At 36.9% G+C, this 17,534-nt stretch overlaps 1 protein-coding gene across 7 annotated transcripts in view; it reads left to right on the plus strand.

Moving 5' to 3' along the window:
* The first annotated feature begins 3,173 nt into the window (after positions 1-3,173).
* LOC108715589 (ELAV-like protein 4) overlaps positions 3,174-17,534 on the plus strand; it is a 65,119-nt gene continuing 50,758 nt past the window's right edge. For 4 of the 7 annotated variants that reach the window (XM_041561461.1, XM_041561462.1, XM_041561463.1 and 1 more), the window contains exon 1: positions 3,832-3,960. In XM_041561461.1, coding sequence (XP_041417395.1) covers positions 3,847-3,960 — 114 coding nt within the window. In that variant the 5' untranslated portion in view covers positions 3,832-3,846. Of the gene's footprint in view, positions 3,446-3,831; positions 3,961-7,008; positions 7,347-7,890; positions 8,041-17,534 lie in introns of those variants that run through there. The other 3 variants (XM_018260874.2, XM_018260877.2, XM_018260876.2) reach the window with 3 other exon arrangements.

Here is a 17,534-nt window from a genome sequence, read left to right on the forward strand (position 1 = left end):
TATATACAGTATTATGGCAAACTGCCTCTTCAAAAATAGAGCAGAAATATGATATATACTCCAACAATTTGATATGCTAAAAATTAGATTGAATATCATCAATGCCCTATAATATCAATGAAACCATTAAATTATATTTTGTTTAAAAGTATCAAATATAAAAATACGGCTTAACGTTTTATCAGATGGAATATGTAGAGGAATACAAGCCTTAATGAACAATAAGCTATTACTGGGAAATCTAATAAAACACTAGGCATAACTAGTATTATTATATTGTATATCATTGTTATAAGCATCTGAATAAAACACTCTGTTTATTACTTTTAAATTTAATAGTAAAGAATAATATTTGCAAATACAAATTTCAAAGGCACAAACATATTGCTCGCAAGTACCTGATTAGGAAAAAATAATCAAAAGCCGTCACCAAATACTCCCCAGGCAACAAAACTAAGCTGAAGGAAAACTCCAGGTCCCAAGCATTCCAGATAATAGATCCTCTACCTGTACCAGTGTGATGTGTCCTTCATGTACGACTGATCCAAAGGTACAAACAGGGCTAGGACCGTGTCCAGGAAGGTTGCTATGGGTGCAAAAATGGAATTAACACACGCTACAATGGGGAGCTCAGTGGGAAAGTGTACATTTTTGTGGACCTTAGTATACAACACTGGTATGCAGGGAAATTGCTGTTTCAAGTATTCTCTGGGTCCCTCACTTGGTCGAATCTGTGCTGTTTCGCTTCACTGAAAAATTTGCAAATTTACCTCAAAATTAGCGAACCGGCAAAAATTTGTAAAACACATTTAAGTCAATGGGCGTCAAAATTATTTTGACTCGCAACAATTCTGACATGATTGACAATTTTTGTACGTGCGACTATTTATATCCAAGTCCATAGGAGTCCAAATAATTTTGACACAAGACAATTTTAATGCGAGGTTATGCACAAGACTATTCTATTATGTTTCTGCAAATTTTCACCACGAATTTGTGCATGGCGAATTTATTTTCCCATCACTAACCACACCTATCCCTGGTACCGGGTAATGTCTCAGATATAACATCCTCAAATTCCTTCGTAGGGTCTCTGTCTAAGCATGCATATGTATGTGTATGTCTTTACTGGCTCAGTATCACTTGTATATAGTAGTCTCTATCAAGGACAACCAGGGCCCCTCCCTTACCAGCTGGTTTATATACCACACTTTTATCACACATCAATGCATTTAAAGCCTTTGGGGTCCTGCATTAAACAATTAATATCACGAGAAATAAGATCAATCACAGTTTCAACCAGGTGGGCTGAAGTAGGCGGTAAATATTGACTTCTTTTAGGTAACTTAAATTGCTGTGTAGTAATTGAGTGGGTTTGCGTTGGTCAGTGGCGTAACTACTGGGGGAGCAGGGGGTGCAACTGGGCCAGGGCCCACACCCCCGCAGGGCCCCCCCCGGCAGATCGCGCGCGCTGCAGCCGGCTGGAGTACCACCTTTTTTTAAATGTCCTGCCTGTGAAGTTACTATACCTTATAACCTGAGATAACTGTTGTCTCACGCTGGATTCTAAAGGTGGGCAGTTGAATAAAGCTTTTTCTGTTTTTTCCAGCAGGTATTGCCACCATGTTCAGTCACTCTACATTCCATCCCAGTCAGTGTGCACGTTTCTGCACTGCACTTCTGGTCCTAGCATATGTGTGTGTGTGTAGACTGGAAAAGAAGTATATAGACTGCAGACACTTTTCTTTTTCAGACCGGCAAATGCTCCATTCTGACAGCACACAACTCTGGGAGATCCCATAATATTCAATGGACATTAGAAACTCCATTAGAAACACCAAGAGAGGTTTATTGTCACATGCTGTCAGAATGGAGCTTTCAGTAAGCTCTCCCAAGCTTAGTTCATTCAGCACAGAGCTGTAAATTAAGTGGTACATTTTTTTTTTTTAAATACTCTGCCTCCAAGGAACAGACTGAGGAACAGACAAATGTTTACTAAAGACCCTTCCCTACTGTGTTATGGCTCACTGATATGACAGCTGCTCTGCTCCGGAAGTGAAGAGAGAATCAGCGCACATGGCAAAAGTATATGTCGCCCGATCGCCTTCTTTTATATGTCCTGTAGAGCAGTTGAACCTATTTACAAATATATTTACTGGCCAACGGATTAAAATAGAAAAGTTAAAGTATTGCAGACTAGTTATTAGGAGGGTTTGGATGTGAAATTCATATTGAAAAATAATATTGTTACCGTTCCTTAAAGTCTACTAGAAAATAATTTAAAAAGCAAATAAACTCATTAGTTAGGTTTTGCCTCTAATAAGGATTAGTTTACATTAAGTACAAGATGCTGTTTTATTGTAACAGAGAAAAAGGAAATCATTTTTAAAAATTTGGATTTTTTGGATAAAATGGAATCTATGAGAGACAACCTTCTTGTAATTTGGAACTTCCTGGATAAAGGATCTCATATCTGTATATACAACATATGCATAAGTCTGAGTTGTGTTATTTACACAAACAGACTGGTTGTTGCTGCAATTTATGAGACTGTATCTTGAAATAGATTGGAAATTCTTGTACACCCAGTGTTAATATGTTCCTTACTCCCCCCCACTATCCCTCCCCACCCCTGCACTGTAGAGTCAACTGATGGCACAAAATTCAAAATTCAAGAGCCAAAGACTACGTTTTAAAGGGACCACGGTTGAAGCCAACAATCAATGACTAGTCTGGCAGCTGGTTGGATATTTGCATCAGCCTACATTAGATTCTGCCTTCTGCACTGCTGGAGGAGTAGAATGATTCTTTTTTTCAGCATGCATATTTCAATGCTGAGGAATTAGATCTCACTAAATATATGCGATACATTTTTTTCTAGAAGGTGTAAATCAATAAGCAGCAGAACAGCAGTGAGTCATTGCAGTTAAAAGGATGTCTGTGTTATGCTGCGACACTCGTGAAATGTGCAGTTCCTAGCACAGAGTCTGTGGAGATAGTGGGATGAAAGGGGTTGTGGGGAGACAGCAGCTGGGATTGCAAACAGTCAATATACCTGTATCTGCACATCCAACCAAGAAAACTCTTTCTCCTCAAGGTTATTTGCATGTGAGCGCTCAAACCACCTGGTGGTGATGCTTCGAATTGTTACTTTGAAAGAATACTTTTAACACCAGCCATGTTTGTAGCAGTGTAACCTTGCAAGAGAACGGTCCATGCTGCTGAATGCATTTGTACTCTGTGTGCTTGATCAGGGAGAAAATCCAGCTCACTGAATAGACGCTCTGATGTGCGAACTCTAGGGAATCATCATATTGACTCTCTTGGAAAGAAAAATTCGGCCAGACCCCTTGCAGACGGAGCTTAGCAAAGGCTTCATTTGTTACTCTCTGGCAAGATGTTTGAAATCACCAGGACCCTTAATGCTGCTTTATTAAATAATGAGGTAACATTTTGGCACTTTGTTATCCGACTCTTAAAATTTTTCATGCTGAAGTATTAACTGCGATAACGAAGAATGATTACATTGTTGTTGTTGTTTTTTTTTTTGAAGGAAGACAAAGTAGCCCGATGTCCTCATTTAAATGGTAAATTGAAACAAACAGGATTTTTTTCATGAAGTTCAAACCTCTCTGCAGCCAAAGGATTCATCAGCGCACTACGTTGTTGGTCCTTGTGACAGCACAGAGGTTAATGAGTGCGCCAGTCACCTGTTTTTGTTCCGTGGTAGTACCAAGTGGGGCTTTAAAAAAATTGCCCAGAGTAGGTGTTTATTAATGCTGAATGGGCTTGTGGTGTAACCCATCTGGACGGTAAGAGATACTACTGATTGCTTGTGATATTAAGATGTCTGTAACCTTTGGGAACAATGCTTGCTGGAGTCAGGCTAAGAGATACGACATGAACCAATCTCTTTTACCTGCATCTGCTACTAATGACTTACAAGGCTGCTCATATAGGGTAAGGAAATTCAGTCCTCCTTTTTGATTTTGGTTGATCAGCTTTAGAGAAGTTTGCTTTCCTTTATGGGTCTTTGAATTCTTTCACTGTGATTTATATTTCTCTTTGGGTGAAGCTTGGATGTCTGCATGCTTTACCCCTTATGATGACACGACACTATTTTGGAAATGCAGTTATAAGTGCATCTAGTTAAAATAATTTCCCTTTGTGATTTGTTTCTCCCTATGTGTATGCTCTGGAAGAGGGGACGGAGGCAGCTCTTTAAGTTGGGATGGTTCATTGGAGTAATAGTAACTATTGCTGGTAGTAAGTCATACTGTTTGCTTGCACTGGTTGGGAAAGTTACAAACTGTAAGGGAGACTAAGCTGATAGGATGTATCAGATATAAAATGTTCTGTACCATGCAGAACATATTCTCTATTAACAATGTTGTGCTCAAAATAAACATCATGCTTAACTACACTATACAGACCTTTGAACAGACATTAACATGTTTCTCCGTTTTGTTCTTACAGTGATAACTACACATAAAGTTACATTTGTTTACAACCCTTTGAAGGTCACATTAATACATTATGATGGTTAATTCTTCTTCTTACAGATTAGAAGCTCTGCACATGCATTTCTTGTGCCTTTATAAAAGACATGAACTATGGACCGTTTGTATAAAAGCATGAAGGGTTCTGTGTAAATAGAACTTTGTAAAGATATGTGTTCATGCCTTTATAGCCTAGTTAATATGTGTATGCCTCCTTGTCTTGCCCTGAAATGTTAGTAAGATATACATGCATTCAGCTATTGCAGAAATCATTATTTTTGTGACCTTGGATCAATCAGGATATTTGCTGAGAAAGGAGATGAGTAAAACTACTGTTTCTCTTATCTGCCAAATAAATTCAGTGCGTACAGTAAACATATTTACAGAGCATCTCTGGTTTGCTTTTTGTTGTGTCAGTTCCTCTTGCGCTCAGTGTGTAAATAGACGTATGCATTAGGAGGACAGATGCAAAACAGAGGGGAATTGACACTACTATTTTGTTATAAAACAAGAGTCATTATAATAACAGCTTCATAGGATACATTGCATAGGAGTTTGACCACCTATGGAGTTAATGGATAACTTTCAGGCTAGGCAGACAGCGCCATCACTGTATGTGCATATATAACACAGGCACTTAACCCCATGCTGATCCCACTGCCTAATGCATCTTGGGCCACTGGGGTACTGGTGAAAAACTGGAGAAGCTGCAAGAGAAAGAAACTGTATAATGTTGTACTCATTCCACCATGAAATTGAGATTTAGCAGTGCCTTCCCCTAGCATGTTTATAGTAAAAGTGCATTGACTAAACTGTAGGTTGAACCTATGAGCTCCTGTTCTCCTCTGTGGGATTGGTTTCTAAGTTCCTCTGCTTCATGGGACTCTTAGTTATTGCTGGAAGGTAGACATTGATTTTCAATATTCTTCTCAGCCATGGAGACAACAGAGACATATGGATGTGCCAATCACTGAAATTTATTCCAAGCTAATTTCAAAATGCTCCAATTTTCATGTGCATGGTGTGAATATACAGTCGCGTTCCAGATGGTTTAGAGTCAGTCTGTCAGAGCATGATGGGAATAGTAGTTCTGATGCCCTCTTCGCTGTTCTCCAGTATAACCTTTGGTTATCACTATGTATCTTGTTATAATGGAATGGAAATAATGGAAAATATAGAAATGTCTCCAATCTTCATCGTGCTAAAGCAATGTGACCTTTCAGCATGTGGACAAAACACCATGAAGAGCAGCGACTATGTGGTGTTGCTGTAATGAATGGAAACAGGGGCCCTGGTGTACATTACCCAGTTTGTTTATGTCAAGGAGTTTGTATGACAATTGACAAAGTGTCCCAAAAACTGCATTAAGTTTAAGAACCCACATTTTCCAGTAGCTCTTATATTGCTATAGATGTAATATCCTGACTTGCAATGCTCTAGTGGTTAAAGGGTTACATTCTAATAATAAACAAAATGCAGACATCAGAAAGTGGAGCTTAGACCTTCCACCTTGAAGTAAATGAGACAGACCTGGAAATATTCCTAATATTTCCCCCAGAATACAAAACAAGGATAACTGAGATAAAAATGGCAACACTAAGGCACACAACAACAATGTCCAGTATTTGGCCTCCCACGTGTCATTGGACTACAATTCCCAGCAACCACTGATAATTTTTACGATGTTATATCAGCAGCAGCTGCAGGGTCATAGGTTAATAATCGCAGCCCCAGAAAAGCCCTAAGGTAAAGCACCAGCGCACAAGGTGCACAGAAACTATTTCTCATAAGCAGAAACTGGCTTTGCATAAATTCTGTATATGCAATTATTCTTTAACCCTTTGGGCACTAAGGAGCTTTGTAAGTTGAATGCATGCCTTTCTCTTCATATCAACTATTATGCTTGGAGCTTCAATGTGAAAATATTTAAGACATGTAAAACTGGGCTGGTAATAGAAGTAAATAGGTGGTGGTTACTGGTGCATAGTTACCAAAATAATATCCTTCCAGTTCCAGCATCCCTAGTATTATTGTAATTTACCTTGTACTTGTACTGTCATCAACCACAACAATCATGTTTGCACAATCATGTCTTTTCTATATTTCTAATATATAAAACATTTATATATATTTTTAAATATAGTATGATAATTTGGACTAAAACAGTTTGCAGGCTATATTAAGCTATGCAATAAACTGCTTGAAGGATACAGCTATTCATTCATTATGTGGTGCAATAAACATTTCAATGTTGATCCCACAGCCATTGACCCTGGAGCTCTGGCAGCAGCTTATGTCAAAAGAACATCGGAAAAGCCTCCCTGCAACAGCAGGCAAGGAGTTAAGATCTTCACTCTGCTAGAAGCCAATTTCAATAGCACCTTATATAGCTCCACCTTCTCCAGGCCAGACAGCCAACCAGACGCTGGCTTCATGTGAAAGATAGTCCCATAAATGCATGCAAGCATCTAGCCAATTTTCAAGCAAGGCTCAAGCCTATTTTCATATCTACACCCTACTTGTGAGAGGCATAACCACATTCTCTGCTTCTCCCTTTTCTCCCTTTGTTTTTTTTTTTCTTTTTCTTTTTTTTCATTTTCGATTTTTTTGCTTTGTGGTTTTATTTCTTTTTGTTTGTTCTTTTTCTTTGAAATATTTTAGGTATATATATATTTTTTTCTTTTTCCTTGGTGGTCTCTGGATTAGGAACAAACAAAATCTATATTATACATTAAACAAAAAAAAAAACATTTAATAAATAAAACCATCCCGAAGTGTCTGTTGAGAAATTGAGGAGAAATATCGAAGTCCAGCAAGACTCAATTTAATCCCATAAGAATGGTGATGGTACGTAAATCCTCTCTTGTGTTGAAGTTCCATTCAGTTTGTTAATCTGTTGTTTCTGTGTCTGCACCTCTCGTGAATTTGTTGCTTTGTGTTTGGTCTTTGTCGCTTAAGTAGTGCTATTCAGCTTTTCTCAATGATTTGACTCCTAGAAACCTGCTGATTAGAAAGAAATAAAATTTTCAAGGTCATTTCTATGTTACTTGATAGCATCATCCTTATCAGTAAAACACCTCTAAAGTCTGTAGTGTGTCTGTTCATGTGTCTATGCCTATCCTGGGGTTAGGTGCAAGATTTGGGTTCTGTCATTGTGTTTCTGCACAAAAGACTTCAGGAACCCAGAAAAATGTAGAGAGAGACCAAGCCCCCAGAATGCGCTCTTGTCTGCTAATTTCAGATGGGCTGCGCGTTCTGTATGGTAATATTTTATCAGGATGATTTATAGGGACCCGGTGAATGCTGCATATTGTATTTCAGAGTTTCCTGCCGTGACCTCATAAAAAGAGGAGGAGGCTGGCGTGTGTTTGAGCGCGCACTGTGTGTGTGTGTGTGGTGTGTCCTTCGTAGCATCGCTTGCCAGCAGTACTGTAAGAAGGAATGTCAGCTTTTACATAACGCTCTTTTTGCTTCTGACATTGTAACAAGCTACAAGGCTCCATCTCTATAGTCACAGATGGAGTGGAATGGCTTGAAGATGGTAAGTGACTTAGAGTGTATTGTATATTTTTATCGTTTCTGTTATTTCAGAATGTAAGCGGTTATTTTGATTTTGGACCTTTTTTCCCCCCAGTTAGATGATATCAGTCATCTCCTTGATGCTGCCAGTGTGTGTGTTTCAGCCAGTCTGGGAGGGTACCGTGACAACTATAATGTCAATGCATGTCCATCACACATTTACTTGATGCTGTGTAATCTTCATTTGAATTACATGAGTATTTGGACGTGTCAGTTCGCCCCCCCCCCCCCCCCCCGATCTGCTGCTGCTGAAAGCTTTGTGCCTTTAAGCAAAAACGTCTGCCGCAGAAAGCACATATGTTAAATAAGTACATCTGTCTTTTCTTTTCTCTCTCCTCCAAACCAGAGCATGTAATAACTTGACGTTCCTTTGGTATAGGCTTCTCACAATGAGTGTAAAGTGCCACACTTAAATCTTGCAGTCGTGACCTGCATGGCATGTCGTTGAAACTCTGCGGGGACACAGGAGTAATGTACTGCCCTGCCTGCAATTCGTACACCCCTGAAACCTGCCGTAGACTTGCAATGCAAAACACTTTTCTTGTTTCTGGAAATTGGGGCTCCATTCTAACCCCACCCAGCTTTACCATTCTTAAGGAATCATCTTTGTCTGTCTGCTTGTTTTGATGGCTGTAAAACAAACAAGATTAGACAGAGCAGTCGAACAGAAAGCTATAGCTTCAAGGGGAAGCTAGTGAAAGGTTGCCGAGGAAACAACCAGGGAGGGAGCCGAGATAGGGGAGCAGGTGGCAATCATTTGGGAATATTGCAAGCGCGTCAAAAAAAGACTGGGGCTACCTCTATTATCTGCTCAGCTTTGTGGCAGTCACAACTTTAATTATTCTTTACATGTAGGTGCTAATTACATTGCTGCCACAGATGTACAGTGATTCACTGAACAGTATATTTAAGCATCTGTCCGTCCATAGCCAGGGTGCCTCTCTTTATTCCCTCTCTGCCTACAAAGCAAGATCTTCTTGTCCGTTCCTAGAGTGTCAATAACATAATGCTTCTTTTCATCTCATATTTGTGTCTGCAATGTGTAAATGGGCACAGTTCTGCACTTTATGTTTTTTTAATTCATTATGCAGTCACTTTAAGGGCCAAATCACAGATCTGCAGTCATTTTGCTATAAGAACAAAGGCAATTTCTGTGGGAACAGGAGAAGGAAAGAATATGTTTCAGTAAATGCATTTCTGTCTTTTAGATCAGTCAGAAAGGAGTTTGTACCACCACCAGTGATTCTGGATGAAGTGAGAACCCAGTCACTTAAAAACACACATCTTTGGATGTATATGGACACTTTTTCCAGTCTAACCTTTCATTGTTCTCTTTGTTTTTACCCTGCATTCAAAAAATATATATATATATATATTGTGCATGGAGCAGTCACTTTGCTATGAATTTCTGAAACCTCAGTAGGAATTGAATGGCTGAGAAATAAATGACAAATTAATTTACATTGTAGCTGAGTTGATATGTGCTGTCATTCAGGGCACATGTGATATCACATTGTACTATTGAAGAATGGTGTATATAATATTTAGTGTAAACTTTACATCTTGGACTTTAAACCACATCATCACTGGTGCTCAAGTACTTTTAGATCATAATGATACTCTCCTTTCAGGACCCTACGTAGCAGCTACTTTATATAATGCATTAGGTAGAAGTTAGAAAACCATGAGCAGCAATTACTCTGTCCTAATCTGCTCTTTTGTTAAACTGTCAAATACAGTCAGACATCAGTATATGAGAACAGGAAAAAACCCTGTAATCATAAGATATAGTTTACTCCATTGCACACAATACCTAAATTTTGATTCCTATTTATTAAATGAATAATGTATAGTCGGTAAAGCTTGTTTTGCAATATGCAGGCAGCTATGGGAAGGTGTATTGAAGCTGAATGCAGGTTCTCTTCCAGTCGAGTACAAAGATACAATCATTTCTGACTTTGATCCTTATTGCATTGGATAAATGAAAGCAGTGTGTATTAAGATATAAATACATGTAAGTAAATGCATACATGAATTTTAGTAGGTAATTTAAGACAGCACACACAGGTATATACATATACATGCATGCCCACAAACATATCGACAAATACACACATATATATATACAGATGAAGCCACTTGGATTTGTGAGTTAAATGCGTAATTGAAGAAACTGGGTTATCTAAAGTCATCTTAACTCATTTAATGCATTTAACCTTTTCATTAGCATACCAAAGCACCATTGTTCACAATGGTGAATGCTTTAATTAGATGGGATGTTGTGACACAGTTTTCTGTGTTAAATGAGATAAATGGGATATCTGTGTTTAGTTATTCTGTGTCAAACAGACAAACCAAAGTGGCTGCATCTGTATATATCTATATATATATAGATATATATAGAGAGAGAGAGAGAGAGAGAGAGAGAGAGAGAGAGAGAGAGGAGAGAGAAAGAGAGAGAGAGAGAGAGAGAGAGAGAGAGAGAGAGAGAGAGAGAGAGAGAGAACTTATAGATGTGGATAGGGTATCTCTTATGAAAAAGAGAGAACATTTTCCCCAATAGTGTGCAATGCAAAGCTATTTCATTTAGAAAATGTGCTGTGGTGTACTTATTATCAGCCTGTAGAAATTGCAGTTTTCGTATTTAGGGTTTGAGTAAAGTTTTAGGCAGAGCACAGGATAATATGGTGATTTGTAAAATTTTCACTTTATTCATGTCTTTTGTAATCACATTTCCCAGAACTCTCTATGAAACTGAGGATATTCTTCCTTTTTTCAGTTCTCTCCATGAGTAAAATGTAAAATGACTCCTTTTATTCAACTCCAGTGAATACTTATAGGCTGTGATGTAGGTGACCGTCGTAGCAAAAAGAGAAAAAAGATTGTAAGTTCTCGTGGTTGGACTGCTGTTTCCTTTATGTGAACTTTTATTTTCTTTCCAGTTTGTTTTGTTGTTTGTTCAAATGACACCCAATCATAACCTCCACAGGAGGCCTAATCACTGATTTCAGATTAAAGATAGGAAATTTTGTTAAAGAGACTAATGACACATGTACTGTCGTTGCTTTATTGTAATTGCTTGTGGTGTGCTGTAACTTTTGTTTCATGAAATTATTATGAGATCCTTCATCTGGAAATCAGTTATATGGAAAACGATGTCATTGTACCTTGTATTTGAGGTAACTAAGTTGCATGAATCCATATTGGTGGCAAACAATCCTATGGTTAAATGATTTTTAGCAGATTTAGGTTATGGCCATCCACTTTTACAGAAAGATCCCCTATCCCAGATTCCAATCATTCCAGATAATAGATACCAATAAATATACTGAGTTCTATTGAGAACAAATGAGACTTATAGTAACAGTGACATCTGAGTTACTTCTAGTTGTAGTTGTAATAAGCCACTACTTTTGGTGATTTTGTGAAATTAAGAATATCACAAATATTTTATTTTATTCTTTTTTTTTATTATGGTGTTTCAGCAACTGGGGTGCTGCATTAAGGGACCTGGATCACTTATTTAAGATATGTGATGCACATTCATATTTTCAGGGATACAGATTGCTCTTTTATGGACAAATTAAATCCAATTCCTTTCACTTTCTTTGTTCTGAGAATCTCAGTGTCTCTCAGCAGCCTGATTTGCATGTATCCCCATCACACACACACACACTCTTTTGTTCAAATAGAGAGCACATCAGTGGTAATTTTTGTACATCTTGCATACATCCTATTGGTCAGTTCACTAAGCTATTTGGTATATTAGGCTGTCGTCCTTAAGCCTTTAGACAATAAAGTTTTAGAAGCCACGAATCTGTATATAGTAGGTGTGTAAGAAATTACAAGAAACAGCAAACAGTGTATCTTAGATATCAATGAACTCCATAACTTTAATGGCCCCTCGAAGCATTATATATATATATATATATATATATATATATATATATATATATATATATATATATATATATTTACATTTATTTTAGCCTATAAGACAACTAAGGATACAACACTGTAGACTGAGTACTGCAATGCAGTATTTTTTCAATGTCATTAGGATATTTAAGGGAAAGAACTTTGCTGGTTAACATTTCAAAATAATCACCAAATTCCATGTGACTTTGCCAGATGGAGTAATAAACCCAGGAGATAACATAGCTCCTCCTTCTGCTTTTCTATGTCTAAATGTTCGGAAGTGTAACTAATTAAGCATGAGACTGGTTGTATACGAGTAGTGGGACAAACCAAACTTTTAGTTATGTGGAATTTTCAGCATTTATTGGAGAAGTTTAATTAGCAAAGTAATAGTCTGAAATGGTAAAAAGGTCATTTAAATGGTTTCTATATTTTGTTAAGTTATTGAAACTTTGCTACGTTGATCTAAACAAAAAACACTACTGCATGCATAAATGTATCATTGAGCTTAGTATTTTAATATATTTGAGCTGAGCTGAGTGTGTGTCTGTGCCCATGTGAGTGTATAGAAAGAAACAGACCAACCTATGATGTCGGAAATAGTCACAAGTCAATTGAGAAAGTAATTAATCCACTCACCAAAAGCAAAGGAAAAAACATTTAATTTCTCCGGTTTACTGTGTTTTCTAATAGTGTTAGAATGATAGAAATGTAGCTGGTAGGCGCACACTCACAGTTAAACACACGTGACCTTGAAGGGTGACCTGATGGTTAGAGTATATAATGCTGAATATTACTTTACAAATATTTATAAATAAACATTTAGCGTGTTTTAAAAAAAAAAAAAAAAAAAAAATATATATATATATATATATACATATATATATATATATACATATATATATATATATATATATATATATATATATATATATATATATATATATATATATACTCTATTGGCGTCATGAAATTACTAATATATAAGTAATGAATGTTTTAATTTTCACACTTCTTTCAAATACATGGCAGGTAGCATAGAGAACTATTCTGTAAGTGTAATATCTTACTGTTCATTGAGCCCAGTCAATATGTCTAGTGTCCGTTGTGTCTAGCATGAAAGCTGCATTAAATATTTAATATATTTACTGCTCCCAAGTCCTCATTGATGGAAATGGGTTGCATTAACATATAGAGCACTGGTCTCGTACAAATTGTGGCCAGAGTCATTTGGTAGTTTGTTAATATTTGAAGAACCTGTTGTATAAATGGGGGCAGGATGATACTGAATGTTCAATTTGTCTTCCTTTTATCCATTGCATGGGGTATCTGCTCAGTCTATTATTTATTTGACCTCTCACCCGGTACGTTGTCATACAAACATCGTACTGAAGGACGGCACATTTAAATGCAGGAAAACAATCTCTGCATGCCATAAAAATAAGTGCTCAAAAGCAGCCATCCATAAAACAGAGTGATATTCGCATAGATAGAAATGATTAAGATGCAAATATTGGTAGCTCCATGACGGTAATATAAAAAATATGCGTCAACATAATTAAAATGGACTTTTGTGATTTATTGCCTTTCAGAAGAGAATGTAATACTCTCCTTAAAGAGATATGTAACCTGCTGGAATTTATTTCTACATATTTATTTATTGTATAAGGTTTATCCCTTTATTATGTGTTTTATTGACCCATGAGAAAACTGTTTGGGGGCTCTACTGGAATGATGAATAGAAGTCTTAAACTGTCTGACTGTAGAGGGTAATGGTTGTGTAAGGTAATCTGCTAACAAAGTTATTGACTGCTTTGCCAGCATATTATATTCTTCCTATATAGCCTTGGAAAATGCATAATTCATATGAATGATCTGCTGAAGGTTTTGTATAAAGAATGTACCAAATGAAACGTGGCCAATTTCTTTTTAACGCTTTGCTTTCGGTATAGTTACATGCACAAACAAGGAATGGCCTTAGCCAGAAGCTGCCCGAGAGTGATGGGTACTGTAGTTCAGAGCCATTTTACACTTCAATGTAATTTTAGCAAAAGAATAAAAAGTATTAGTCAGTTTTCCTTCTGTGTTTTGCATCTATGTGCTTTTACGTGTGCGATATTTGAATGACACGTACATGAATTTTATAGGGAATGTCATTTACAGACCGCGGTTGCTTTCTAAAAAAGTGCACTTCTCTGTATACTTGGGCAACCAAGGTTTTCGTTAATAATTATTCTTGTACAGCTCTGCTAATTACACTCATATGTTTTAATCACAGGAAGCGTCTGTCCTGTAAATCTCATAATCTAATTTTTGGAACCTGGGGCAGTAGAAAATGAAGGCCTTGTAGAAGGTCACAGGAAGCTGATGTGGGATTTGAACCATACTCCGCTATTTTCAGTAGTCAGTATATCAGCTGAAAATGACCTGTGCTGTAGTACAAAAAGTAAAATGAAATACAACTATTTAAAAAAAATATAATTCTTCTTTCATGCTCTTTGTTTGATGCTGTGTGGCTTTGGCAGTGGAGTGGTTAAACCTGTAATAATCCTTTTCTTGGCCTTTTTCTGCATAATTTACATTCAGATATGTACTACCTGATCAGTAGAGTGGGCAGCTCTGAGATACCATAGCATGATGTACCCTGTGCCATCCTTCATTATTCCATATCCCTGGAGGATCAGGTGATCTTGAAAGGCTAAGAAAGTGTTTAGAAGCACGCAGAATCTTTAATTAAATTGGATGGTGAGGGTGTGTGAGAAATAAGGTCAGTAAAATGGATGTGCACGCACATTTCCAAACATCTGACTGCAGCACACTGAAAATTGCAGAGCCAGCTCAGAAAATGCTGCTCTGCTCTATTGCCCCTGTACTTAACATATTCAGTGCCACTGTAACCTGCTCCCCAATTGTCTGGGGAGAATCACGTTAAGCTGATGAAGTTTATTGTTTGTTGGTTGGGTTTTCAGAGTGATTTTATGTACACAAAATATATACACACACATAATGCAATGCAACATTTACACACATGGGATGTAGGTTTTATGATTATTCTTCCTCTTTTTCTATATGGCATATTCCTATCAGAGGCAAAATTGTGACATCATAGCCTCTAAATAGGCCAGCAGTGATGCTAGTACTTAAATACACTGGCGCAAAATAATGTATGGATCTGTTTTATTAGTGCAGTCATGTGTTATAGATAGAACATTGTTTTATAGGTTGAAACTACAAATACATACTAAGTAATATAGAGGTGCATAAGTCACATCACCTTCATAATTTTCGTGAAACGGTTGATTGCTTTTTCTTCGATGCAAGATGCATTGATTGAATATTAACTCAGTAATAATAACATTTTAATAGTTAAGTTTTTAAAAATGTTGTGAATTGCCTTTATAGGGAGACAAGTCCAAATGTGTAGGGTCAACTCCTCGTAAGCGTTTAGGATCTCTTTAACTTTAACGAGTTAGCTATAATGGCAACAAAGGACTCCTTTTCTCTATCACATATTTTTGGCTTCACAGGAAGGTGCTGGTTCATTTGAACAAATTAGAGAAGTTATTTCCTGTTATTTTTACTGCAATCCATTTTTTCTTATTTTGTTATTGCTGCCAGACACATATCCCATCTTCATTTTATTCACCACTGCTAACTAGTGTTCCCCTGATGAAAGAAATAAATGTAATCTTAATCTTTTAAGGTAAATACACCATATGCCCACCTTAAATGAAATGGCTTCTTGGGTCATGTAGGCCTTATGTCCTTATCTTTATTATAAATGCTAATCCATAATATTATTATAGGAAAGATAACCCACTTGGTTATTATGAGGTTGGACAGAAGGATGAGCAAAAAAGTTGGTGAGGTCATTGCAAGATACATGATGACAGAGATGCTGAAATTGCCTGAGATTTGATTAATGGTGAATAGTGATGCAAAGTGTGATGCAAAATTTGGACCTTCCTGGTTCCACGAAAGCAGGATGCAAATGTGCAAACTTTCATATAAAAAATGTACACATACATTATTCAGGTATGGAAACAAACTAATTCTGTATTCCACACTAACCAGGGTTTATCAAAATGTGATTTGCTCAATACTAGGGATGGGCAAATTTTTTCGCCTTGTTTCGCCGCAGAATTGAAGCCCATAGACTTTTATGGCTGTGTGCGTCAAAAAAAAAAAGACGTGCAACAAAAACATTTCGCCGCGTGTCAAAACAATTTCGCCGCACGTCAAAATTTCTTTGACGCCCATAGACTTTAATGGGCGTCGGCAACAATTCGCCTGTGGCGAATTTTTAGCAAAACGAAAAGGGTCGAATTCGCCCATCCCTACTCAATACCCAATGAACACCATTCAATTTACTCCTTCCTGTTGTTTTTAAATAGCTTTCAATAGTTTCATAGTCTTGATCATGCGTATGTGTGTATGTTTTGAGGAGTAGATTGTTAGAAGAGTGTAATAAATGGGGTTAGTTCTTGGAGATAAGTTCAGAGATATAAGGTGGGGTCACAAACTACTTTACATGTAAACATAGGTAGTTTCTGTTTTATTCTTAGTGGCAGCAGAAACAAGAAAGAAAGGACTGGCAGAGGATGATTAGCTGATGAGTCTACTGGCAGCTGCGTTTACTACGAACTTTATTGGTGACAGTTTTTGAAGGGGTAAATGATGAAATAAAATTGCAGGGAGAGTTCTGTGTAAGAGGGTAGAAAAGTAATGATGTGTCAGTTGAGGTTAGATCTAATTTAAGTTCAATTGTCCAAGGCATTTTGCTGACTTTTTGTTTTTGAATTGATATATGATTATATGAATATATGATTCTCTATAGAACATATGACTCTCCTCGCTATGTGATGGGCTTATCATAGGCTTGTTAGAGGACCTCAAGTCATTGCAAAATGTTCCTGTATAACATTATCAGGTGCTCTCTGGTATGCAGCACTAGTTTCTTGATACCAGTAACTAACAATACATATTTTTCTCATAGTTCATCCTCATAAAACTATATAATAAAGCAGTGTGCAGTAAATATATGTCTGCAAACATATGTGTGCAGGGCCTGCAAATTGGGAGACTTCTTTGATCATGTTATGAACTTGCAATTGCAAATTTGCAATATTTATAGAATACATTGTAAAAGGTCTGCTCTATAGTCATGTGAATAGTTGAGACAACTGTGACACATTAATCTCATTGTTTTTATCATTAGATTTGTTTTATATATAGATATGTACCATATATACCTGTAGTTGGTCTAGTCAGAAAGTGACTCTCCTGCCATCAATTTGCTGACTGCAAATACTGGAAATTGTAATATTTGGGCATTAAAAAGCTGGCTATGCCTTGAATATGCACTAATACATGACGGTACATTATACAGATTGTACAAAACAGTTTGTGCCGTGTCATAATTGTGCATTAAAACTCACTTATGAATTGACATTTTTAAACATGTTTTTATCTTTTTAAGTTACAATTGTTGCCGTATCTGCTATCATAGACTATACAATAACATTTTACAGCCATTGG

Source organism: Xenopus laevis, chromosome 4S (genome assembly GCF_017654675.1).
Source record: "Xenopus laevis strain J_2021 chromosome 4S, Xenopus_laevis_v10.1, whole genome shotgun sequence".
NCBI classification, from domain to species: domain Eukaryota; kingdom Metazoa; phylum Chordata; class Amphibia; order Anura; family Pipidae; genus Xenopus; species Xenopus laevis.